This window comes from Notothenia rossii, assembly GCF_949606895.1.
Source record: "Notothenia rossii genome assembly, chromosome: 2".
Taxonomy (NCBI): Eukaryota; Metazoa; Chordata; class Actinopteri; order Perciformes; family Nototheniidae; genus Notothenia; species Notothenia rossii.
Genome location: NC_136904.1, coordinates 56,870,223 through 56,897,775, shown reverse-complemented (window position 1 = coordinate 56,897,775; position 27,553 = coordinate 56,870,223). Strand labels below are relative to the sequence as shown.

Sequence of the window (27,553 nt, the reverse complement as noted above, 5' to 3'; positions counted from 1 at the left end):
CCGAAAAAAGAGAATACAATAATATTCAATAACTTCACTATTATAAAGTATTACTACCAAACTCACTACACACATCAATAGTCTCCTGATGCTCATACTACAGCAGAGAGTTTGGAAGAATGTGCTTTTGAGTAATGTTGGGGAATATTTATAGTGTAACATCTTCAATAAATATGGCATCATCTTCAATAACGTTACTATTATACAGTATATTTATACCTAACTCACTACACACATCAATAGTCTTCTGGTGGTCAGACTACAGCAGAGAGTTTGGAAGAATATGGTTTGGTTTTGATTTCTTATATTGACAAATCCAATGGCTCCAAAAGTGTTATTTTCTATAATATACAGGTGCAAAACAATAATTTCATTTACACAGTATTCATTTTTTTTTTTTTCAACAGGAACAACAAAAAAAGGGAAGCTTATATTCTAAATGTATTGGTTAAAAACAACACAAATGTCTCCAAAAACTGCATGATTATAATAACGCTGGAAGTTGCCTGTAGACATAGTTCTGTCTCCTTTCTCAAGCCTACAGTACTAAAGGGATGCAAATACTTTGAATAATCAGTTTCACTCACCTTTTTTAGCTCTTGCCTGGCCATCTGCTCTTATGTGCCGTCTAGGATTACACCCATGATCCAGGAGGTATAGACGGTTATTGAAAATGATGCCATGATTTTACATTAGAAATATTCACCAAAATTATTCAAAAGCACATTCTTCCAAACTCTCTGCTGTAGTCTGACCAACAGGAGACTATTGATTTGTGTGGTGAGTTTGGTAGTAATAAGCTGTATAATAGTGAAGTGATTGAATATTATTGTATTCTCTTTTTTCGGAGTTGCACTTTGCAGACGGTCCCTGAGCACTAATTTCTTCTCCGGTTGCAGATAGAGACCAATGTAATGTTTCCAGTTTGGAGGACAGCACGTATTGGCTTTTTTTGATAAAAATGTAATTTGTTGTCAACCTTACCACGGTACTTAGGAGACATCATTTGTGTCTGAATAACGTTTTGTTCATGAGTTATTGATCCGTGAAATCTGAATCTGCCAATATCGTTCCAACTTTACTCAACTGCTGCTGCGCCAGTCAACAGAGCGTGCGTGTGATATATTTAGTAGCAGGATGTGCACTGAATAATAGGGCTCCCCCGAAAGCAAATGGGTAATTCGAACACTGGCCACAGAGCTCCCTCTATACAAATCAAACTGTAGACGGTGTGAAAGCACCTATTGTTTTAAATCAGGGGTGGGGAACCTTTTTCCTCTCAAGGACCATTTCAATTTTTTCAACATCCTCCGAGGGCCGTACAAATTATTGACCTCTGCTTAAAAATACTAAAATCACAGCCCATTCATTTCGCCTTTCTTTCATGCCGTGCAAAGAAAAAGCAAACTCTTAATCCAGATATTTTACCATGACTCGTGCATGCATTCACGTGTACGGTTGTGGCATGACCACCAAAACAGAACGCATATTGGACACAAGATGTGTGCGAAAGTATTTAGTTTCCAATCCATGTGGACTGATTTAAGTGGGGGGGACCTAACCTCCTCTAGGGGGGTTCTCACCTCCTCCATGGGTACAACGCTCTGGTGCTCTCCGTCAGAAGAACTGCACCCCTGTCAGACGAGACATATACCACGTGATGACACGTTAGGCTCGTGTTGTGTTCAAGGACCCTGACCTTGGCCAGGAAAAACCGGCACTCGCTTGTTTAATTTTTTTGCGGTCTAGATTTCTTTAATTTTTTTCTTTTTTGCGTGTGTTTATGAAGTACCTCGAGGGCCGTAGCAAATGGTCTCGCGGGCCGTATACGGCCCGGGGGGCCGGAGGTTCCCCAGCCCTGTTTTAAATAATGGTCGGAATGTGACCTGTGAGCCTTCTGAATTACCGTGGGACAGCACATTCTAAACTAAAATGTTCAATCAATAAAGTAACATCTTATCTTATCTTAATAATATCTTCATATTAATAATAATAATAAATCATACAGTATGTGTCCGAAAGGGAGCAGGAGGAAGCAAACACAAAAATATACAAAAAATATACTGCATATTAAAGCAAACGATTTAAAGGTAAAAGTATGAGCATAACAAATAAAGAAGTGTAATGTAAACATTTACATTATTATTTTGATTATTTAATATATAAAGACTATATATTATTGAATTACAAGATTAGATATACTTTGGTTGATCTAAAATATCGATGTGTTCAAAGGCTCTTCAAAACACAACTGAAAGTCCATGAAACTTGTCTTTCTGTATTTGTGAATGAAGCGCCATCTCCTGGTTAAAACCTGAAATTGAAAATCTGGCAACGCCCTCTTGGAAAATAGTGGGAGGGCTTAACATTCCTCTATACTGGTCTTAGGCAGGTCGTAGGCAGGAAGCTGTAAGCTGGAGTCTGAAATGAAGTGCTACATATGTATATACTAATAAAGGGCTGGCTTATCTAAAGCCAGTTGAGTAGCACTTGAAATGTTTGGCTCTATGAAACCTGATGTACTTATATGATTCTGTTTTCTTCAAGATTGTATCTTCCTGGTCGAATGTACTTATTGTAAGTCGCTTTGGATAAAAGCGTCAGCTAAATGCAATGTAATGTAATGTAAAAATGAGAGACAGAATGGGGGGAAATAATCCAGGAAATCACATTGTAGGATTTTTAATGAAAGAATTGGTAAATTCCTCTGTAAAATAAGTATTTGGTCACCTACAAACAAACAAGATTTCTGGCTCTCACAGACCTGTAACTTCTTCTTTAAGAGCCTCCTCTGTCCTCCACTTGTTAACTGTATTAATGGCACCTGTTTGAACTCGTTATCAGTATAAAAGACACCTGTCCACAACCTCAAACAGTCACACTCCAAACTCCTCTATGGTCAAGACCAAAGAGCTGTCAAAGGACACCAGAAACACAATTGTAGACCTGCACCAGGCTGGGAAGACTGAATCTGCAATAGGTAAGCAGCTTGGTGTGAAGAAATCAACTGTGGGAGCAATTATTAGAAAATGGAAGACATACAAGTAGGCCTGTCGCGATAATCGATAAATTGACTTATCGTACGATAAATAAAAATGGACTCGATAACTTTTCTGAGCTCGATAAATTGCCGTTTACATAAAGATGTGACCAGCATTTTAGCCTGGAGCGCTGTGGCTGCCAGGTGCGCTGTGAGGGGCGGGGCTGACACACAGCCAGATCAGGACACTCCGCGTGCACGTGCAGCAGCGTAGCAGCCAAATTAATAATATAGCGACAAGCGGGAGACAACGTGTGACTTACTCGCGGGGAATTTAAAGTGAAATGGAATTGGTTACAAAACCTAACTACACATCTCGATTCTCCGGTGTGGCAGTATTTTGGATTCAAACCAAATCAAGGAGGCGAACCTACGGACTTGAATGAGCCGGGCGGTGTGTCGCATTGGTTTAAAAAAAGGTAGCGACAAAAGCAGGCAATACCACGCATTTTAAACCACCTAAAACACAACCACCCCATTCGGTTTTCCCAGCTGGGAGCAAACACGGCAGCTGGAGATGGAGAGCCCCCGCCCGACAATGCAAACATGTTGGTGTTCCTTGCTCGAAAACTTAGAAAAACAGATTTGGATATGGCCTGTTGAGGCATCTGGGTCTTTGACAGTGGACTGTACACTTAACTGTTGTTTTAAGGAGGGTTTTTTTGCTTGTGAGATAATGTGTGCTCATATTTATTTATTTTTATATATATATATATATATATATAGAGAGAGAGAGAGAGAGAGAGAGCGCTCTGTTTTCCAGCCTGACTGTATTTAATTTATTGTTTTGGTTGTGTGTGATTTAATTAATTTATTATAATTTAATTTGTTTTATTTATTATATATAATTTATATATTTTAATATTATTTCCCATTTAATTTGCAATGTTGAATGTTCAATAAAAAGTTATGTTTGAAAGGATGTACTTTAATTATTATTATATATTATCATTATGTCTAAAATGGTCTTAAAACGGTGCCGACAATATTATCGTTTATCGCAATAATTTCCAGAAAAATTTATCGTCCAACACAATTAATTATCGTGACAGGCCTACATACAAGACCACTGATAATCTCCCTCGATCTGGGGCTCCACGCAAGATCTCACCCCGTGGTGTCAAAATGATCACAAGAACGGTGAGCAAAAATCCCAGAACGCCGCCAGGGACTCAAATCCTGCAGTGCCAGACGTGTCCTCCTGCTTAAACCAGTACATGTCCAGGCCCGTCTGAAGTTTGCTAGAGAGCATTTAGATGATCCAGAAGAGGATTAGGAGAATGTCATATGGTCAGATGAAACCAAAATAGAACTTTTTGGTAAAAACTCAACTAGACGTGTTTGGAGGAGAAAGAATGCTGAGTTGCATCCAAAGAACACCATACCTACTGTGAAACATGGGGGTGGAAGCATCATGCTTTGGGGCTGTTTTTCTGCAAAGGGACCAGGACGACTGATCCGTGTAAAGGAAAGAATGAATGGGGCCATGTATCGTGAGATTTTGAGTGACAACCTCCTTCCATCAGCAAGGGCATTGAAGATGAAACGTGGCTGGGTCTTTCAGCATGACACACACCGCCCGGGCAACGAAGGAGTGGCTAACCAGTCTCCAGATCTCAACCCCATAGAAAATCTTTGGAGGGAGTTGAAAGTCCGTGTTGCCCAGCGACAGCCCCAAAACATCACTGCTCTAGAGGAGATCTGCATGGAGGAATGGGCCTAAATACCAGCAACAGTGTGTGAAAACCTTGTGAAGACTTACAGAAAACGTTTGACCTCTTTCATTGCCAACAAAGGGTATATAACAAAGTATTGAAATGAACTTTTGTTATTGACCAAATACTTATTTTCCACCATAATTTGCAAATAAATTCTTTAAAAAATGTGATTTTCTGGATTTTTTTTCTTCTCATTTTGTCTCTCATAGTTGAGGTATACCTAGGATGAAAATTACAGGCGTCTCTCATCTTTTTAAGTGGGAGAACTTGCACAATTGGTGGCTGACTAAATACTTTTCTGCCCCACTGTATATGAATACAAGGTTATTTTCTAAACTGACAACTGTTATGTCTCTTCTTTGATGTAGTCATTACCCGGTCATTGTATCAACATTACTGATAATATTCATCAAAAATGTTATTTTCTCCAGATCTACCATGGAGAATGAATTATTATCTCCAACACCACATTTGTTTTAAGTGAACAAATACCAAGAGTAAAATTAAACATTGATTTTTGTCTCCTTTGGTTTCTTGAGCAGGAAATGTTCCCTTTTCTTTTCTCTTTTATATTTCCTGACAAAGCTGTTAATTAGTTAATAAGTTATTTTAATGGTGGGTTTGTGTGCCTGTGAACATTCTGTCCTTTGAAACGGACTCCTTCTTTTCTTTGTCAGTGTTTTCCTGTGACGTGGTCATGTTGAGTGACATTGGGGAAATGCATTAGTGCGAGGGTGGGAGGGATTACAGAGACCCCGCCTAGAGGCCAACACACTGCACCCACACAGTGTGTACCACAAAGCTGAGGAAGGAAATGCTTACACACACAGTCTGCAGCACACACTCACACAGTACATGCTCTGAGAGGTCCTTTTAAGGGAAAAGCTCGGCTCATGAACGAGCGCTGAGTGGAGCACAGGGAACGCCTTTAAATACAGAAATATAAATGCATATTTACACATTGTTGTATCTTCACGTCTACATGGGTCTTCTACTAATAAATACAGTCTTCCACCACATCTGTTCACTGTTGGAGGATGAAACCCTCTTTAACGGTCACACATACATGCACACAGCACACACAGTGACATGTGACCTCTGCATTTAACCCATCCTAGTACTAGGAGCAGTGCACTTGATATTCTGTGTTTATAGACTTGTCCTATCACTCATTTGAACATGCTATGTTTACTGTAAAACCTGCACCTATTGGTTTAAGCGTACATGTATTCTGCCGGATAGTAACTACAGGGTTCGTACGGGTGCTCGAAATACTTGAAAATGCTTGAAATTGTACGAGGTGTTTTCAAGGTTTGAAAAGTGCTTGAATTTTGGGAATGGCACTTACATTTGGGATAAAGTGCTTGAAATCGTAAATGCTTTACTTCGCTTTTTAGATTAAAAGAAAATAAAGAAGTGCGCGCTTAATAGCTTCGCTTTTACATAAAACAGCTCCGCTCCGGCCTTCCTGCGCTATGAGCGTGACCTGCAAGTGTTTTTGTTACGTGTGTGACCTGGGGCCTCATTTATAAAGGGATATACGTTTCTACGCAATGTTTGCGATTTATAAAATACTAACTTGACGGGAAAATGTGCGGTCTTCCACACAAACTCTAAACCATGCGTACGCACTAAGCACAAAAACGGGAGAGACGAGAAACTGCGACACCGTTGGCAGAAGGAAGAATGGAGAGAAATGTGTGAAAATAATACCATAAATAAAATGTTACCTCATTTATCATATGTGAAGAATTCATTTTCAAACATTGATTAAAGCCAATCTTAAAATGATTTAACAAACGCCTGTTTGAGACTCCTCCGTGCACACAAAAACATAAGTTGGAGAAATAAATAAATACGGAAATGTTATTGCTCACCCTCTCGATTATGTTCCCTTGTTAAGAAATGTATTCTCATAAATGATGCGGTAAGCAGGAGGACAGAATTACTTTAAACTGACGCCGTTTTGCATTTCTATAGGTTGTATTGATACGAGCATGGTTTTATAGCCTACTATCACGTTTAATCATGTTTTATGCCGTTCGATAGCCTATTGGATAAGTTGCTCGTAAAACACAGGAGGTATGGAAACTAAGAACACCATATGTGGTCAATTTTACAGCTAATATAACACAACACATTAGTTGTATTTTTCCTTTTAACTGGTGGATTATGGATTTGCTGATCCACAGCTGGAACACAAACCACCAAATACAAAAACATAATTCAGATCCAGTCGTCATGACTCCACTCCGGAGGGATTCCCCGATCATTTCTTACAGTTTCTCATCAAGGGAGTGTCTCCTGTCCCCGGTAAAAAGGCTATGTGTATTTATTTTGTCATTAACCTTTTTTGGACCACTTATTTATTTATTTTGGTGACGATCCGACCTCCATGCTGCTACTCTGTTCAAACTGCATCCACCAAACAATATGATTTATCTCGACCTCCCCAAAATAACCAAAATCTGACACGGTGTGAGATGTCTTTTTTTAGCTGTTCTGTCATCATTTCCTGCGATCTTCTTCATGCAGTCAGTCAAAATGAATGAATGAATGGGCGTTTCTTTGACTATTTATAGGCAAATATGGGCGTTACGTGAAGCCCGCAAAAGCTGCACCGCATTTCGAGTCGATTGTGATTTATAAAGGGAAACCGGCGTAGGACGTGCCGTACGCACATCCCTCGCCGGTACGCAATGTTGTGTGAATCGGAAAAATTTCGGAAAATTTCTGTACCTATTTTTTTGCTTTGTACTTCGTAAGCAACCTTCCCACGTGAATCCTACGCACAGCGTTATAAATGAGGCCCCTGGGCATTCTGATGAGAGTGATAGCTGACAGTATGCCAGGAGGTTGCAGTTTCAACGAGTGTTGGCTAGCAGAAGACAAATACAAGCCATGGCTAAGACGAGGGTCAAGCCCACGTGTAGCCTCCTGCAAAGTTTGCAAAAATAACGATGCGAGAGTCTGCGCTAACGAGCCACATGAAGGTACGCCGTAGTAGAGCATTTTAGTTTAGGCTAACGTTACGTTTGTTGAAGCTAACGTTAGCAAACTGAATAGCGAACTCGATGAGGGATAATAATAATTGCAGGGGACAATCATTTCAGAGGAGCGTACCTATGTTATGTGCTCCAGTCGCCATCCTGTGCTGTTCAGAGGATGAAGCACTCAGGAAATATAATCTATGGATTCGACACAGAGCGATTTTAAAAGCAATGTATTTCTACTGGTAGTATGTTTCGTGCCTAAACCAAATGTGACTTGCTCTGTCGAAATCACTCACATTGACCCGAAGACACATTTTCGTTTGTATTACTGGTCTGGGGGAAGCTTGCGAGTGTGTTATGTATTTTTGCATTTGTGTACCGGGGAAACACTCACGAGAAACACCGGCTGTTGTTATGCTTGCTGTGACGTTAAATTACTCCATTCCCCGCTAGTAATTATGCCGTTACAAGCTTCAAAGTTGTATTTATCATCTGAATTTGCCGAAACAAGTTAAATATTCTGAAAGCCAATACTTTTATTCTGCCCTTGCAAGAATATTTTTGGAATTGCAGGCTTGGCAGATAGCTTAACGCGATCAGGAATAAACACCCAGGAGACAGCAGGTCAGCTTAGGATGTTTACTGATTAATTTCCATTTTCATTTCCATTTCCATTTTTGTAAAACTGAAATACAAACAAAATGCACAGTCACGAGACGTTGTCACATTAAGCACTAAATACAGATAAACAAGACTAAACAGCAGAGTACCTGTTAGCATAAACGTTACAAACATTTCAACTGCTGCTCACCGGCTAACAAGTTTAGCATCATTCATTGTTCTACATGTTTGCATATAATGAATTTAAATGTGCAACTAAGTATACACAGACAATATGGTACTTACAGACATAAAGACCCTAGGATTTGAGCAAGGATTTTGTTGACAGGAAACAACCCATGTGCTCCATAGACAGTCAGAAACAGGAAACTACGGCATAGGGCTGTGCGATTATGGCAAAAATCATAATCACGATTATTTGGGTCAATAATTGATATCACGATTATTTTGACGATTATTCATTGACCATTTATTGAACTTTAAAACAAATAATATTTTACCAATAAACAAGATCAACAAATATGTTGGAGCGCACTTCCAAAACCAAACTAAACATATATTAATATGATAAATAAAAATAAATTAGACTAAAATAAATTAAATCAAATATGTTGCAGTGCACTGTCACAACCTACTGAAAACTCGTTAGCATATAGCCAACATTTTGGTAAAACATATTCAACATATTCCACTCAGTTAAACGTTGAAGTCATGAACGTCATGGTCCAGAAGTAACAGGAAATAAATGTTGAACTACAATTTAAGACCAAATAAAAATGTTTTGGCCACCATGGCAAATGCTGGTAGGGCTGCTCATGTCATCTCTTCAAGATTTTTTGCAAGAAACACCAGCCTGTTTACATGGTCTGGTTTCAGAGATGAGCGCATGCAGGTGACAATATTGCCACCTGTACTGAAGACCCTCTCTGAAGAGGAACTTGTGGCAGTGCTGCCACATACTGTATGACACAGGAAAAAAAGAAAAGACTCTGAACCCTTTCTTTGCCATTATATAAAAATAGTGTTGCTACAAAAGTATAAATAAGGCTTACTAATAAGACAACTCAGATCTGAAGCTACACAGGAATCTGCTGCCAAAGTGCAATAAAAAAGACAAAATGAATGGAATCAAACCCATTTTTTGTTGCATTTTATTAGAGTATAAAAAGAAATGCCTTTAACCTGAAATGATAATAGACTATAATCAATCAACAGAAAAGATCTTAATGTTTGCATTCTTATACCATTTTGTACAATAATTATAATGGAAAAGTGCAAACAAACTAAAACTTACAGCTGATTAATAACGGTATCTAACTTGAGTTTTTATTATATCAAAAACCTGTTGAAATGCTACTGTTATTTTTACTGTCCCCCAAAAGCGCGTCGGCAGCCCCCATGCTTCTTTCACAACTTCCCCGTCTTTGAAAGACTTCATGTGTTTTGCAAGAACGTGACTGGCACGATAAGATGCTATGGTAGCAGCCTTGCTCTTGTTGTTGGGCCTGGTGAAAATGGACTGCTGTGCATTTCGCTGTCCTTTCAGGTCCCTCGCCTTTTGGGAGCCTAGGGCAGAATTAGGAGGGAATTCTGTCTCGCAGCGTGTGTGCACTGTTTTGAAATGCCGCTCCTAAATTACCCTTCTTCGATAAAGCCACACTCGCATTGCAGATGAGACAGATGGACTTTGAATTGGAATAGATACAAAAATAATAATCCTCCCACTCGGAGTGAAAATTATATATTTTGGGCTTTTTTGCTTCTGCCATACTTGCGGTCTTGTGTGTGTGCGGAATGTAATTCCTGTTGACACGGACAACGTCAGCGAAATAGTGGCCACTGCCCACCAGCCACGCCCTAACACATGGGGTGACGCCGGTCAATCACAAAGCTTTGATGCGTTCAAGTGCATTATTCTGGCACAGGAAGATTATGTTACAGGACATTAAGGATAAAACAGAATATTGTTGTTCTATTTTTAGACACATCTCGCGATCGACTGGGAATCTCCCCGCGACCCTTCTTTTTAACGAGTTGCTACTCTTGTTCTGACATCTTCGCTCGCGCTGAACACTCGCAACACATGTCACTCCCACCCCACGTGGCCGAGTGGGCTTTTAGGGATGGGCGAAAGCGCACCCAGCAAAATAATCGTATTTTGTCAATTATGCTGTTTTCATAATCGCTGCAAACCATAATCGTAATCGCGATTAAAATACGATTAGTTGCACAGCCCTACTACGGCAAGCATTTATGGACATACAGTGCAAATCCCAAAACCCTTTGCAGGCCCTCTTAAAGGGGGAGCACGGCTTTGTTTATTTGAAAACAGATGAAAATAAACTTTCCCGGACCCTTTCCTGTTATCCATGATTACTATACGCCTTTACTTCATAATTTCAGCCGGAGGGAGGGCAGCGGTGCTGCGGAAGAGCAGGGTGCGGGTTGAGAGGTGCCTCTTCTTCCCTTTAAAACAAAAATGTATTTATCATGAGATTTAGGCAATAACAGTTTCATATTCTGAAAGCCAAGACTTTGTTTATTTAAAATCAAACAAAACACCCGAACCCTGAAAAACTAGTTTTTTTTACACAAATCCACGTTTATTTTTTAAATGAGCCGTTGCGACTTTTGACTGATTTCGATAGAGCGGGTCACAAATAATAACAAATTAGAAGGAAACAAATATATACAGATTTCAGTATTCTGAGGCTCAATTTCCTTTCCTCACAGACAGCAAAAAAAGCCCGACATTATACGATAAAAAAACAAACAATAATCGCGGCTTGATATTGAGTAAGAACCATAGACTGCATATATAAAGGTAAGAACATTTTATTATGAACCCCACAGCTTCCGGTCTTCCAAGACCTGACCGGACAAAAAGACGCAGGCACGAAACATACTACCAATAGAAATACATTGCTTTTAAAATCGTTCTGTGTGACACGAAAAGAAGGGGAAAATCGGTTTGGTGAACACGAATCAATTGATTACATTTATTTTGCGACTATAACATGAAATGCCGTGAGACTTGGTTGTGTAATTAGACCTTAGTATGTTATTATAAATGATAAACTGAGGATTTGACCGCGTCGCTATGGTTGATAATTTTAGAAACAGGCTTTTATATAAAATCTTGAAGTATTATGTAAGTAAAACTACATTTTTCTTTAATCCCATCATGTAATTGTAGAATGAACACAGTCTTCCTTTGAAGATGTATAAAACAGGTGTCTTGAGTATTCAACATTACCTACAAATCATTGTACATATTTGTAAATAATATTTTCCACTTGTTACCATTGTGAGTCTATTTTTATGCAGCTCTGCGTGATGTTGTGGCTACAATTTAGGCTAATACGCTACCAGAGGTGGTAGAAGTACTCAGATATTGTACTTGAGTAAAAGTATAAGTACTCAGATGTTGTACTTGAGTAAAAGTATAAGTACTCAGATGTTGTACTTGAGTAAAAGTATAAGTACTCAGATGTTGTACTTGAGTAAAAGTAGAAGTACTCAGATCTTGTACTTGAGTAAAAGTATAAGTACTCAGATGTTGTACTTGAGTAAAAGTAGAAGTACTCAGATCTTGTACTTGAGTAAAAGTAGAAGTACTCAGATCTTGTACTTGAGTAAAAGTAGAAGTACTCAGATCTTGTACTTGAGTAAAAGTAGAAGTACTCAGATCTTGTACTTGAGTAAAAGTAGAAGTACCAGAGTGTAGGAATATTCTGTTACAGTTAAAGTCCTGCATTCAAAATGTTCCTCAAGTAAAAGTAGAAAAGTATTCTCATAAAAATATAGTGAAAGTAGCGACAGTAAAAGTAGTCATTGTGCAGATTGGTCCATTTCAGAATAATATATATGAAATGTTTTATAATGATTGATCATGAAATTGTTCTCAAAGCTGCTAAAGGTGCAGCTAGTTTGAATGACTTTGTATACTAAAGGGTAGCTTGTGGATTTACTCCAGGTGGAACTAAAGTCTGATTTAACACTTGATTATATTTCACATCATTCATCCACATCTGCAAAGTAACTAAAGGTATTAAATACATGTAGTGCAGTAAAAGTACACCATTTACCTCTGACTTGTGTTTACTGCCAATCTAAAAGTACCTCAAAAATAGTTATCAATAATGTATTGAAAAGTTATTTGGCTGATTGTTTTATATTGGCTCAGCCAGGTTATATGGGATGCCCCGTCTACGTACAGATCACTCATTTTGAAATATTAAACTTAGTTTCATTTTCTTTAACTTGTTCATCCTCATGTAGAATGCTATTGTGAAACACACATTTGGCATAAAGAACATCTGATTTAATGTGAGGTAGGGAAATAATCATTTGAGTATAAGTATGTGTATATAAATATGTAATTTACAACAGCTGTAAGATGCTTGAAAAGCTTGAAAATGCACCTTGAAAATGCACCTTGAAAATGCTTGAATTTGACTTGGAAAAGGTGTAAGGACCCTGTAACTAATGTATGGTGCCCTTACTTTACAGCAATTAACCACTAAATGTTTTCTATGAATTCTGTCGAGGAACTTGACTTCTGGTCTCACGCACATTCAGCATTTCTACATGTTTGAGACTTAGGTCCAGCTAAATTGGAAACTGTCTCACATCTCTATTTTCTATTTTCTCCCTCTCTGTTCCATTTCTTTCTCTATCTGCCCCTCAGGCCGAGGCCAGGCTGGCAGCGAAGAGGGCGGCCCGGGCAGAGGCCAGAGAGATCCGCATGAAGGAGCTGGAGAGACAACAGAAAGAGGTACAGGTCCAGAAGCACTGTCACATTTAGAATATAGGAGACCAGTATGTCTACCTGCAGAAGGCATCAGTCATTTAGCTGAGTAGCATATGTTGGCATGAGTTTTATCCATATATCACTCCATGTCTGGAAGAGTTTTCTATGTGTCTGGATATTACAGCTTAACATTGAGGGAGGGCCGCTGATCATCCATCCTTTAATATGCCACCCAAGTCCTGATGTGTGCATGATGCGTTTCCCTAAATAACCAGAAGAATTCAGCAGACCTGTTGGTACTGTGTTGATGGCCGTTCAGACGAAAAGCATTTCCTGTCAGCAGGGCTCCATGCTGTTAAACATCCCGGGGTCATGTGTCAGTCCTAAATAGGCTGCTGTCACTGCAGCTCTGGGAGAACTGCTGCTGGGGACTGGAGTTGTTCATAGAAAGTGCCGGAAATAAGCTAGGCAAATTAAAAGTCTACAAAATGAATGGATATTTTCTGTTGTGTACCGCCCACGCGTGGTTCAGCACATAGTCAGCCAAAGCCCTCAAAGAGGATCACTAATCACTCTCAGAAAGGGTTTTAACCTCTTCCAGTTTATCTCTGGCCAAATTGAACAAATCTTTCAAGACTCTTCAAGTCACACATCTCCTTTGCTAAAGCTTTAAATGAAATGTCTTACAGAGAGGCCAGAACATTTAGCCTCGTCAGCAGAGGACCGAGGTGTGTGTGTGTGTGTGTGTGTGTGTGTGTGTGTGTGTGTGTGTGTGTGTGTGTGTGTGTGTGTGTGTGTGTGTGTGTGTGTGTGTGTGTGTGTGTGTGTGTGTGTGTGTGTGTGTGTGTGTGTGTGTGTGTGTGTGTGTGTGTGTGTGTGTGTGTGTGTGTGTGTGTGTGTGTGTGTGTGTGTGTGTGTGTGTGTGTGTGTGTGTGTGTGTGTCTTTTCGAGCTCACTTTTCTTAGCCTGGTAATCCCCCCTCTCTCCCATCTGACATGTTGACCTGTCTCAATTGAATCCTTAAAGGTTACTTATTGCTGAGTCCAGAGATGATTTGGAAGAAAAGTCCCCTGCAACTGTGATCACATGTCACCCTTTTGGGTGTTGAACTTAAATGATCTTGAAACTTCCTAAAGGTTGTCTTGTTGAAGACTCAATTAAGATATAGTTAGTAGACAAGATGGCTATAACCAAAAACAATCCTAAAACAGCCAAACCCTTTATTATCAAGGTACTTCATTGCATTATTTCAAAAATACTGCTGTTGGATGTACAGGATTGCTCACAATGGCAGAATGCAAACATAGATATGACATATCTGGGATTTCATCAAATGTTTTCTCACCATCCCATCCCTGTTCCCTTGTTCCTTAAAGATGACTGCTTTACGTGTTGTTATAGCAAACCCCTTTTCCCGTTAAGCTATTCTGGGATATTCATTACTCCAGCAGCACTCAATTATTCAGCAATCAAAACACAGGTGGGGAGACAACAACAACATTCTTCACACGCACACAGACACAGAAAACACGTGCACACACAAATACACCATCATACTGTACGCACAGGATTAGGGCTCACTGTTAAGTAGAGTCTGGTCAGGGTCAGTTTGTGTGTGCCTTAAACCCTTTAGCCGGGTTCTAAAGTAGCTTAGCAGGTTGTCCTCCTCAGTGCAGCCTACAGCGAAACGTTGTTGTTGCCGTTCTGTTTCCATGAGCGATGGGTTGCTGCACTCACATCCACCTTCAGGACTTTAGGATGTCTTCTCCCATGCTGAAGACTGCTAACGGTGGATTATTGGCTGTATAGCAGCAAACGAGAGACGTGTGGTTCCCTCCATTGTGCTGCTCAAACCTTTATGCATGGCCGTGGTGTTACCTGCTGACTGCTGAAGGATGCAACCTTTCCTTATACCCTGAAGGCAGCAGGACGGCTGGGCGTCGGCTGGCAGGGAGGGGGCTTAGGGCTGCCCTCAGCGGGCGCCCAGGGACCCCTCCCTTCACTAAGGGCAGCTCGGTGAGTGTAAAGCAAAGGGTGCAAACTGAGTAACTTGTGCCCTGGCTCTCCTGCTAATTGGTCGTCCAGACATGTAATTGGAGAAAAGTAAGCAGACAAGAGCCCTCCAGTCATTTATTGATCTGTTCTCACTGTGCAATGTTTTTGACACATTATGCCGTTTTACATTTTCATTGTCACATTTTAAATTGTCATTAGAGGTGGAAAAAAACAAATGTAGATTTCGGATTATGGCATCTTTTCTAGGTCAAAGGTCATAACGGATTCAGAGCCGATGTTGCACCGATCGTAGCCATGAATTCGTATATGTTTACGGCTAGTGCACAGATAGTTTGTGGCTTTAATAATGCAACATTAAGGATATCGTAAGCAGAAATAATGTGAATCTGGTGCACCACAGCGTTCATTGTATATTGTTTTAAATAAGTCTGTCCTCGACAACTCGTGAACTCTGCCTGGAAGATGGCGGGGTATGGCATATTATTTGAGTGTGCTGCATTGCAGTGGGCACCAGTGCCAGGCCAGCTGAGTTCATGCACTCTCATCTCCACTGAAGTCTACAGGAGGGCAGCAGGCCGTCCTCACACTGATTATCTAGGAGTTGCGTTGTTCCCAAAGTGATGCAGTGGGCGCAGAGGGCAGTGTGGGTCGATTTTTGGAAGACAGAATTACACAACAGGCAATTTGGGCAAGCTTACAAGGGAGACAGTGGTAGTAAATCTGGATTAGAGTACTGAACCCATGTGATGGAAAGTGCAGCAGTAGGATGGGGTGTGTTAGATTTGCTCGGCGGAGGTATCGGGACAAGGTCAAAGAGACGTTGGCCTTTTTCTAAATAAACAGGGTTGTGTTTTGTCATCAGCGTAAGGAGCTGTGGCACATTTCTACTGCTCAGTCAGACAGTGATTTGAATATGAAGTGCAAACATTACAGCTGAAGGGCAGAGGTGTTCAGTGTGGACATTTAAATCAACATTTTTCTCGTAAACAATGTTTCAATGTCTGTTAACAGCATGAGTAGGATTAACTGTATGACAACGACTATGGTGAATAACATTCTGTATACAAATAAATATAGCACATCCTAGGGCTGGGCGATATATCGAGTTTACACGATACATCGTGGATTACACTCCATGCGATGTCGTAAATGACCACATCGTGAACATCGAGTATTATGTTGTCAAATCAATTTCCCGCCGCGGCCAAAATGAGCTTTCCTTTCTCCCTCATAGACACAGTCAAACACGCAGGCACACACGCAGGCCCCGTCTAACTTGCACACAAACATTACACACATGCACAGTGACAGAGAGCAGGGCTCGACATTATAAATGGCCCGCTGGCTCGGAAGCACTATTTAGACACCCCGGGCCAGCATAACGTACTTTCCACTTGCCCGCTCGGGCCACTAAAAATATTGCTTAAAAAAATTAAATTGTCCTGTGGTATAGGTACTTTGGCAAGCAATGTTGTTAAATTGTTTCGTTTATTAACGCTACAACATAGCGTTTCGTGAGGCGGTTGTCGTTGTTGGGTGAAAGGCAAACGGGAGCCAGCGCGCAGGCTCCCGTGAGCGCCGGGCAAAAAACTATCTTCAAATAAAAGAAAGTCACCGGAGGAGTTAAAGGAGAGTGACAGGGAGCATGAGAAGAAGAGGGAGAGAAAGTTTCAGCCAGCTTGATCGATGGAGTTTGCTTCTAGTGGTGCAGTGACGCGTCCTAAAACCCTTTTTATAATCTATCGATTAGATTTATGATTCTAACATTATTAAAGTAGGGAAGACATGTGGAGATTATCCGGCTGAACAAAACGTGCATTTATCAAACAGGTTTGTTTTCCACAGACCTTATTTCCAGCTATTTTCCAAAACCCTGTGGAGAAATCCCATTGCTTTTTTGTCGAGGGAACCAGCAGCTTACTTCCTGGTTTTAGGACGCGTCACTGCACCTCTCAATATGATGCCAATATAAACAAGGTCTTCTGTCGGCTCTGTACATCAATGCCGACCTATGCTGACAAGTAAGTGAGGAGAAGAATATATAAAGGTATTGGCTATAGGGAAATGTCCCAGCAGTTTAGGAGAATGAAGGTTCAAATCTAATCTACTAGATAGCCATTACATTTCTAACTCCTGATAATGACAGGAAGACAGAAAGCGCATTATACTAATAATAATAATACTACTCATAATAATAGCAGACATTTTTGAACAATGACCACAATATCATTATTTTCATAAACCAAATATGAACAATTGAGGAAAATGAGGAAGAACTGATGATTCAAATGTTGTAGTACAAGTAGTAATGTAGTTAGTGCATAAATTACTAAGGCAACAAATGTGTTCATTTTCTTCATTATTAGTCGATTTTTTTAATGCAGACATATGTTGCAGGGACTACTAGAATCATCATACTGGCGTGACTGTAAACATCAAGGGGTTTTTTTTTTAGAGGACATTTCAGAATATCGCGATATATATCGTATATCGCGATATAGTCAGTAAATATCGTGATATCATTTAGAGACCATATCGCCCAGCCCTAGCACATCCCCACATGAGACAGCTACGTGTTGACTTGCTGACTCGGAGTGACACACTGTCCTCCCTGGGTCCAGTCCTCAGACCTCTCCTTACAGCTACAACTGCGGTGATTGGAGTTTAGAATCACCGCTCAATTTTACACGCAGTACTGATGCGGAAATGTTTAGAATAATACACAAGAAGAATAGAATTGCAAATGTGATGTAATGTTGGAGCGAAAACGTCTCTTTGAATCTGAATATTTCACGCAATACAATTGTGCTCTAGCTCTGCATCTGTAAAGTAAATGCAAAGAGTAGTCGAGTGCTTGATGACCACAAAGTGCCCAACCAAGAAATGCTCCGGCTCATAAGCCTGAGCTAACTGGCTGCTGGTTGTAGCGTCATACTGCTCATACTGGATTCATTTCTCCTAAATATATATATGTTCTGTCTTTTAGAATCAGCACGACATCCAGGGAAATCCTGACAAATGTACTTTAAGTTATAGCTTTAGTCACAGTCAAAAAACATTGGTCACGAAGCAACACTAAATATATGCTGGTTTATTTATGTCTGCAGGCCGTTGTTGTGAGTGTGGACGGTCGGAGCATATACAGCGTTAGCTTAGCCGATCTCCATTTAGACAACAAGCATTTCAAAAGGTTTTTCGCCTGCCGTCTGTCTGCGGACTTGTCAAAGCATTAATTCATGTTATCAGTATGTTGTTACTTCGGCATCATTTTGAAATGTGTATTAAAATTAAATCACGGTCAAATATGTTCATTTTGTTGTAGTTGCCAGCGATTCTCTCACTAGTTTAGCATATTCAGCCCGGTTGTTGGCCCGGAAAGAACCTCGATTTTGGAGAGCCAGAAAAACTGTGAAAAAGTACCCGCTAGCCGGAACTACGCCAAGTGGAAACGCAACCAAACACGGGCCGGACACGGCACGGCACGCTTAAACCGTGCTCCGCGCTGTAGTGGAAATGCGCCATAACACTTTGCAGCAAAGGCAATCAGTGTATTACCCAACAATTAAAAACATGTTTTGGTTGGCAAGTTTGGGCTTCCTCTGGATATTGTTCACTTTGTCTGAATGTAAGCTCAGCTCACCTCCTTATTCTGTTCTGCATTTCCTGGCACTGCTTTCTGCCACTGATCCACACCTAAAGAAGCATGGGAAACGCCTGGGGACCCAGTCTGCAGATCTCCAGTGAACTCCATGTGTTCTGGGGTCACTTTCTGTTGGTCCTGATGTGCAGTGGGGCACTGAACATTCCTGAGCTCCTCTCATTAGCAGAACACTAACTCTGTACTTTTCATGCGTGCATGCTGTCTGTCTTCATCCGTCACATACTGCAGCTGCCTGCTTTTTGTTTAGATTTCATATCTTTCTTCATCAAATATTATTTCTAAAGCTGATTTATCATTTCTTTCCCCTGTTTTTATGTTTGATATCCTCCGATCTTTCTCCTCTACGTCTCGTCGGTGTGTAGATCTTTCAGGTGCAGAAGGTAGGCCTCCTCTTGCTCAGTCCCACCTCGGACATCATTGTGGCGTGTGCTTCAGATCCTGCCGAAGTAAAAGAAGTGTGTTACCTGTGTTCTGTTTTCTGTTTTCTGAGCTGTCCTCCCTTATGTCCTGTCTCTCAGAAATATTATGGCTTGAACACCAAAGTAGACGACCGATCGGACAGCAAATGGGGAGATATTGAACAATGGATGGTACAGTTACTGTGCGCTGATGACATCACTAACACTTAACACTACGCATGTTTTCTTTATTTTTGCCTGCCTGTCTGACGGAGGCTTTTGTAGTGTGCAGTCTGCAGCTGCATTTCAGATCATTCCTGTTAAGCCTTTTTACAAAATATGGGATTATAAAGAGTCAAAACCTGGCCATTAATGATAATCCACTTATTCAAAGAAGCGGGGTGCCTGTGTGACTCAGTCAGTCTGACCATCTGCCCCTCTGCTGTGACACTGCATGGGATTTACTGAGTTCAATCACCGCTTTAGACACTCTCCCAGACCCTCAGAGGTTTAAACACTGTAGAGTGTGACCTTTAGGTTCACTAACTGCATTGTGTGGACTTGTTGTTGTTGTTGTTTACTAAAGAAACTCACTGAGTGCATGTTGCAATGCGAGGTTTGTTTCTGAATGACTGGCTCAGTGAGGGTTTCAGGGACGTGCACATCTGATTATGTGTGCTCCATTATCAAGTAAAAAGTGATCTTGATTTGTTTAATGCAGGAATTGTGCAAATCTGTTGAAATGAACAAAAAGCAGGTGATGTATGCTAGTGTTTGCTAACATTTATTTGTTTAGTATGGTCTGCAATGCTGTAGACACATATTTTAGGGCTGTAGCAGCTACAAAGCTTTTCTCATAATTTTCACATTTGAAATCAACATGTCTATGCTGCAATGTTTTTTTTTCTTTTTTGCAGATACATTAGGTTACACTAATATTATTCAAATATATATTATATTAAGTTATGTTTATTAAAGGAAGTGGTTTCACTGAAAACATTTATTTGATCTGAAGAATCCCTTAATTCAAATTGAGATTGTTTTTAACTTTTTGGGGGAATCTTCAATAGAAGCTGAACAAATTAAAAAAAGGACATTCAGTTCAGCCCACCAAATCTTCATTCTATCTGAGGAATGAAGAATCATCTGGGCCGTAATGAACCCACTGTCACAACATCAGGGTCCTAAATGAAATGAAACATGGACCTGACTGACCTCAGAGTCATGGACCCTCCTTCATCTGTCTCATTGATCTCTGACATCTCTCTCCTCTTCTTCACCCTTCACCTCCTCTCTTCTCCACCTACCCCCCTCCCCCTCCCTCGTCCAGGAGGAAAGTGAGAGATGCTCACGTTCTTCAAGGATACACACGGTTTGTAGCACTCCCTCTCTTTGAATCTCCTCGTGCTTTTCCCTTGCAATGTGTCCTCCACCACTCGGAAAACGTTACATGGAAATATGAATCCTGAAGACCATAGGCAGGATCTAATGTGGCCTCAGTTTAATCCATGTATGGTGTTTGTATGTGCAGACACCATACATACTCGTATAATGGCTGTGAGTAGAAATAGTAGAGTTGAAATCTTGAATGAGAGAAATATCTTTGTTAACAAGAGAAACTGGTGAAAAAAGAGAAGGAGATAACTTATACAGCTTTTATTTGAAAATGAGCTGTATTCAAGCCTTGAGGTATGTTATAGTCATTTTTTAGATTAAATGATTCATGTTTTCCTTAAAAAGCTTCTTTTATTTGGTTTTGTGAGAATTTTGTAAATTACAAAGTTACCACTGTCATTTGAACCATTTGTCATTGCAGCAGGAGACGTCCTGTCATAATCCACTCATCACTCTCACCTAATGTTGACCCTGACATGGGGACCCTTTTCCTGGACCCTAACCCTCCTCTCATTGTGTCCCCTCTCACAGCTGTCTGACGACGATGAGCGGATGTCAGTGGGGAGCCGTAGCAGTGCCAAGGTCATTATCACTCAAACTGCATTTAGATCCCAATACTTTATTTAAATATCTGCCTGTACTATGTCACTTTACATGGAACTGTCAGTGTGGGTGGCACTGTATACTGATCCTGACGTTGTGTCTTCTGCACAGTCGGATCTTGATTCAGTTGGGGCTTATGGTGGAGGGGTAAGGGTTGATGTCCTTGGATGAGTTTTTTAACCCACTACCTGAGGATTCGTTGTGTTGATGAGTCGCTGTTGGACTCAAAAGCATGGAGTACATGTGTGTTGTCCTTGTGAAGAGACATGGGGTTCACATAGGAGTGAGTCAGCATTGTCTTTTTTATATTGAAGGTATGTTTGAGGTGCATGCTTCCTTTGTTGTACAAATTAAATGGATTTGAATTGAGGTTGATATTCTGTCCGTTGTATGCAGGATGAAAGTGTGTGGACTGGATTGTGTATATATTAAAGGAAACAATACATGTACTGTATATGTTTTTGCTGTTGTGAAGGAACATTTTAGAGTCAGATTTGATTTTGACAAAAGAACACTGTGTTGTTCAGATATCAGGCTCCAACCAAAACACAGGCCTTTTAGGCTTGGGTAAGTCTTAAAATGTTAGGTGCCATTTCTTCTCTGCTATGTCATTTATTATTCATTTTCCTGAGCAAACAACAGCCAGGATGTTTGGTTCAGTGAGTGTTGGCTGAATCAGTTTGTCGGATAACTTCATGTTAATACATGGTGGCTGTTGTTATGCTTCTGCTGTCTGTCGGGTCAGTGTCAAGACTTCATTGTGCATGTATGTGTTGGGTGTTTGTGTTTTTTATTACATTACATGTTACTTGTTAGACGCTTTTATCCAAAGCGACTTACATACTCAATACTGTGGGCAATCCCCACAGGAGCAATTTGGGGTGAAGTGTCTTGCCCAGGGACACAACGACATGCTGACTGCAGTGGGATTTAAACCTGTGACCCCCTGATCCCAACACCAAGGCTCTATCCACTGCGCCACACGCCTCCTCAACCATTATTAGTTACAGATGACAAAAAAAAACATTTTTCTACTGAGGCATAATTCCTAAACTGAAAATGTGTAAAGCTCACAGCAAACTAGCTATCATCAAGCTCCCTATTTCTTCCCTGATGATAGTGAATAACACATTCAACCCTGTTGGAATTGGCAGGAGATGACCATGGTAACATTAGCTATTAGCTGTTAGCTAGCGGTGGGAAACAGTTCTGCGAGCTTCAGGTTCCATTTAGTTACATTACGATGCATTCAATCTTGATTTAGTAAAGATGAATATTATATCTGTTGAAATGTTACTTGAATACATATAGTTGTCAAGGCAATATTAAATAGATTTAAGAGAGGAAATAATTACCTGTTTAACCACATAACAAAAACTGTTTGCCAACAATAATAAATGGTGTTTAGGAACATGGTATATTGGCATATTTTAGTTTCTCATCGTTGTATCGAATTGGTATTGATAATAGTGGATTGTCACCAGTTATGGTATGCTTCATTTGAGTTATGGTGACATCCCTGGTTCAGATGCTTCCCCTCCACTGTGCTCACTCTCTTCTCTCACTCTAAGGACTCCTCCTCACTAACGAAGTCAAAGAGAAAGAAGAAACATAAGCACAGAGACGTAGGTAGAAGCTCAGTGTCCTGTAAATCCCACACAGACATGACTCCAGAGTTTCTCACTCGTGTTCTGTGTTCACAGAGGAACGGGCCTGATGATGATCACAGTGTCCTGTCCAGCAGGGTCAGTAGCTGTGTGTGTGTGTGCGACTGATGGTTCAGACGTGCTTTCTAGACAATGTGAGCGTGTCCTCATGCTGCTCCTGTGTGTCCTGCTGTCAGAGCTCCAGACTGAGTGATGAGAGCAGAGTTTCCCGCTCCTCCAGGCTGGACCTCACGGTGCGTGTTGGTCCTCTTGTCTTAATTGCTGAACAGCGGTACAGTGATTGCACAAAACATTTCATATGTTAACGTTGGTATATTTGAACCTGGACCCTATTTTCCTTTGTTTTTGTATCTAATTGAGCAATAGAGAGAACCATTTTGAAACTGGTCTAGTCTGGTTCTGTAGACAGAAGACACAGAAACGGCCGTAATTTAATCTAGTAATTCTGTTCTTGTCTAACCTGGTTCTTTGATGTGGCATAAATATTAAAGTAAACTAAATCAATATGAATTACACAGTGACAAGCTAACGAAGTTAAAGCGGAGGGCAAAGAGCTAAAGCCATGCCGTGAGTTATTCACTTGCATCGTTTTTGGCCAAAGACCTCAAATCCTATTGGGAAATGACTGCATGTAATTTGAATGTATGTTGTATCTAAATGTATGTTAAATAAGTTTTATAATGTCAAAAATATAAATAGTTCATCTCTCAATGTAAGAATTTAACAAAGAAATTGACAAGGGCTGGTAAATAATAAATCAAAGAAAGGGAAAAGTTCAACAAGTACATATACAGATCACAATCATACTTACTATTACCCTTTTATAGCTATTATTACAAACAAAGACCATGACAGTCAGATTTGTATTCTAGATGTATGTTGTATGTTACTGAAGTATTGAAAGTAATGACATTATAACTTAACGGCATGTTCTGTGTGAGATGTATGAAGAAGGGCCTTTTAGTTTTTGAGTTGTCGGTGTTTGATGCTTTCTGTGACCCCCCCCCCAAACCGCAGAGCTCCAGACTGAGTGATGACCCCCGGGGGTCTCGGGGCTCCAGATTAGACCTGCAGCCGGTGGGTGGCTCTGCACTCAGACTGTTTGTTTCTCACAACAATAATGGCTTTGGGTGCACACTGTCTGAAATCCTGTTCATTAACACTTCAACTGCTTAAGACCTGGGAACGTTTTCATTGTTTTGATTAAAGTATCGTATTTATTGAGGCCTGTAGTGCACTTCTAAATATCTTCTCATCAATCCATGGTAAGAACACATCTGGGTGCATGTGTTTTCCCATTGCTGTGGTGTGTGTGCTGTATATCCAAGAGACTCAGGAATGTGACTGCTTTTGGAATACTTTTGTGTTTAACTGTTAGCAAAGAACTTTTCTTTGTCAGTCCAGCCATTTGTCAAGCATATGGATTCCTTTTCTTTGCTTTCTATTAAAGGCAACAGAATGTCGGGAACATGGTGTCCGGCAGTGGCTCAGTCAGTAGGGGCTTGGACTCTGAGCCGTAGGGTCGCTGGTTCAAGTCCCCGACCAGACCTAAATATGGAGTGTAGACTGCTACTTGGAGAGGTCCCAGTTCACTTCCTGGGCCCTGCCGTGGTACCCTTGAGCAAGGCACCGGATATCCCCCTTCCCCCCTCACTCCCATAGCTGTACAATAGCTGCCCACTGCTTCTAGTACTAGGATGGGTTAAATGAGGCCAAATGTCACTGTGTGCTGTGTGCTCTGCATGTGTGACCATTAAAGAGGGTTTCGTCCCTCCGATTCTATCTGTTATACTTTGTTAAGAATTGGATATGTTTAAAAATATGTTTCTGAACTTCCTGTCTGTTTTCCCCACTCCCTTCTGCCTCCTTCTGTTGGCTCGCTTCTTCCTCTTTCCTCATTTCAGACTTCTTACTCTTCCTCTGACCTGTACAGCTACAATGGTCTGTCCTCTGCCAGAAACCCTGGCTCCACTTACAATGGTTACCAGGTCTGTAGACAGTGAGAAATACAGTTGTTGCTGCTCTGTGGCTGCTAGCTAACCTTCCACCTCTCTATGGGGGGGAAGAATAAATCACTTGAATCATGTTTCATACTTGAGTTATCACAACCCGTTTCAAGCCTTTCAGACCTGAACCTCGTCTCTGTTCAGTTCTACAGGTCACTCAGTTACGTCTCTCAGCAGCTCTTTCGTAGGGTTGGTCCCATTTATTCCCAGCATATAACTTTTACACAGTGTTAAATAACACTTGCAGTTAGCATTCCCTCACCAGCGTGCTTAAGAACACATGAAACTAAGCTTGTTTTAATTAAGAACAGGATGTAATGATGAAGCGGTCTGAGCTTTTTCACATTTTAAATGCACTGCGTGTTGATGTCCCTCACTTTGAGAGTATCCTGTGTAAGAGTGTGTGATCACACTGTGCAGCATGACCCCTCACTGTGTGTGTGCGCGCAGAGCTCCCTGTAGGAAGACAGCGGGTTGTAGCGCGGCAGCAGCTCCTGCTCACTCGTAAGATTCTCTGAGGATCGTGGCCTTGTTGTTTTGTGTGAGGAGTGTCAACCGTCACAAGAACAGTGCATATAACCAGGCGGTCGCCTAGGGCGCCAGATCTGGAAGGGCGCTGCGTTGGGAGAAAAACGTTTTTTTTTTTTTTTTTTTTTTTTTTTTTTCTGCCTAATTTTCTTCCCTTGATGTAATACATTTACATTAATAATTGAATAAAGTAAACACCCTTTGCACTCCGGGATTTTATTTATTTGTTGCTGCTGCATGGGAGTAAATATATATAAATAAATACTTCCCCATCATAATTACCTTTTATTATATCAATTTAGCACCACGTGTTCTTTTTGTATAACTCCACTGTGAACGCAGAAGATAACGCTGCATTTTTTTCCAATTTCAAGGTAACTCGGGGTGAGTAATCGATAAAGGGATATTTTGTGGGTGGAGTGTTGATTTTTCAGTGACTTGATGAAATGGTATGTAGATTTGACATTGAGTGGACGGTGTTCAGTACTCTGCAGCATGGTTCTGGTTCTGTGGGGGTATGTGCATGCGTGTGTGTGTGTTTCCTACGGCTGTACACAGGAACATAACGCTGTGTTCTCTCTCAGCCTGTAGAGTACAGTAGTTGTCGCAGCTCCGGCTCCAGGGTCTCCTCCAGGGCCGGGTCAGCCCGCACCAGCCCAGTGGTGAGGCCCCCCCCGACACCCTGGTAGCAACAAGAGTTTACTTGGCATCAGTGCTTTGTTACCACATGGTCTATGACCAGCTTAAAGATACTGTACCACAAACAGACACAGATCAGTTGAGTGCAACATGTGATGGTGCTGTATACATTTTAAACATTAATATAAAGTAGAAAAAATACATAACAAATATGAAACAATTATACAAGTAGGTAAAATTACAATAAAAATGGCAATAATATTATAAGAAATATGTACAATATATCTTATCAAAAGAGCTTTGCACATAAAGAAGTTTTGGTGTCAAATTGTCTGACCTTATTTGACTATTCTTTGAGGATGTTACACTGACTCAGACGAGGCATGGTTTCCACAATTTGGAAATGTGCATTTATTGTTCTGTGCCCCCTGGTGGACGTTTGCAGGACCACTGCGGCTCTGTGGCCAGTTATCTGAGGAGTGCAGCGGGCGGCAGCAGCCTCCCCCGAGACCTGGATGATGTCACTATTCCTGACCTTTCTGATGTGTGTGGCTTTGCCCCCGCAGGAGGCCGCCGCCGTGATGTGAGCTGACTTCCTGCTTCGTTGCTTTTTCTGCAACCTTGTTCCCTCCTTGTGCACTTTGCCCAACAAGGAGGGCTAATTGTGTCTGTGTCCCAGGTTCATCTGTGTGTTGACTGTGTGGCTGTGGCAGGGAGCCAACCTGAAGATGAGCTGTGTTTGAAACATATGATCTTTTGTTGAAAGGAACACTGTCAGAATCAGACATTTGGTGATTGGATGATATCTGACAGTTTTGTCTCCTCCTGTACTAATACAATGCATGGTGTTGTTTATACAAGTGAACTTGTCTTTTCTGGAAATGCGAAGTGAAAGAGCAGATTGGAACATGTAGAGGTATTGTTTGGTTTATTTTACGAGATGTCCAGGTGAATGGTATCCCTGCAGGGAGCATTGTCTGACTTATTTTTGTCTCCACAGGTGGAGGACAGAGATTATCTTGAGAAGGTGAGTAGATCACATAAACTATCTTTGTTTTTTTTTTACTAAGGATACATAAAATTACATCAGATAAAGAAGAATAATGATGGGGGGTCTTGTAATGTGTTTGGATTGTATATGTTCTTTCTAGATTATTTTTGCTCTTATCATTCTGATCAATCCTAATAGAAGCTCCTTCATTTTGTGAAATTACATTTTTAGAATTCTGAGATTATAATCTTTGGAAAAACAGTTAATATGTTTTTTCTCAAGTGCATCTATGATGCTGCTGTCATTTTGAGATAGATTTTCTCTTTTTCAGGGATCTCGAGCAGCTTCTGCCCTGACAGCAGCCACCCTCACCTCGTTAGGCGGGACTTCCTCTCGCAGAGGAAGTGGTGAGACGGCTATAACCGTAGATACAGAGACGTCTATACGGGAAATTAAGGTAAAGTCAAATAGAGCTGGCCAGATGACGCTTACAAATGTCAATACATCTACTGTGTGTAGATAGG

At 40.8% G+C, this 27,553-nt stretch overlaps 1 protein-coding gene across 39 annotated transcripts in view; it reads left to right on the top strand.

The window, feature by feature from the left end:
- lrrfip1a (leucine rich repeat (in FLII) interacting protein 1a) overlaps nt 1–27,553 on the top strand; it is an 84,458-nt gene that overhangs the window by 42,034 nt on the left and 14,871 nt on the right. For 6 of the 39 annotated variants that reach the window (XR_013805188.1, XM_079664492.1, XM_079664469.1 and 3 more), the window contains exons 2-17: nt 13,063–13,149; nt 19,165–19,182; nt 19,321–19,392; nt 19,922–19,957; nt 20,531–20,572; nt 21,127–21,177; nt 21,310–21,345; nt 22,770–22,823; nt 22,902–22,943; nt 23,042–23,098; nt 23,883–23,942; nt 24,770–24,853; nt 25,984–26,061; nt 26,484–26,621; nt 27,039–27,065; nt 27,361–27,486. Coding sequence is in view for 38 of the 39 variants with exons in the window: in XM_079664492.1 (XP_079520618.1) it covers nt 13,063–13,149; nt 19,165–19,182; nt 19,321–19,392; nt 19,922–19,957; nt 20,531–20,572; nt 21,127–21,177; nt 21,310–21,345; nt 22,770–22,823; nt 22,902–22,943; nt 23,042–23,098; nt 23,883–23,942; nt 24,770–24,853; nt 25,984–26,061; nt 26,484–26,621; nt 27,039–27,065; nt 27,361–27,486 (1,008 nt within the window). In the remaining variant the exon portion in view is untranslated. The remainder of the gene's footprint in view (nt 1–13,062; nt 13,150–19,164; nt 19,183–19,320; nt 19,393–19,921; nt 19,958–20,530; nt 20,573–21,126; nt 21,178–21,309; nt 21,346–22,769; nt 22,824–22,901; nt 22,944–23,041; nt 23,099–23,882; nt 23,943–24,769; nt 24,854–25,983; nt 26,062–26,483; nt 26,622–27,038; nt 27,066–27,360; nt 27,487–27,553) is intronic. The other 33 variants (XM_079664494.1, XM_079664486.1, XM_079664495.1 and 30 more) reach the window with 31 other exon arrangements.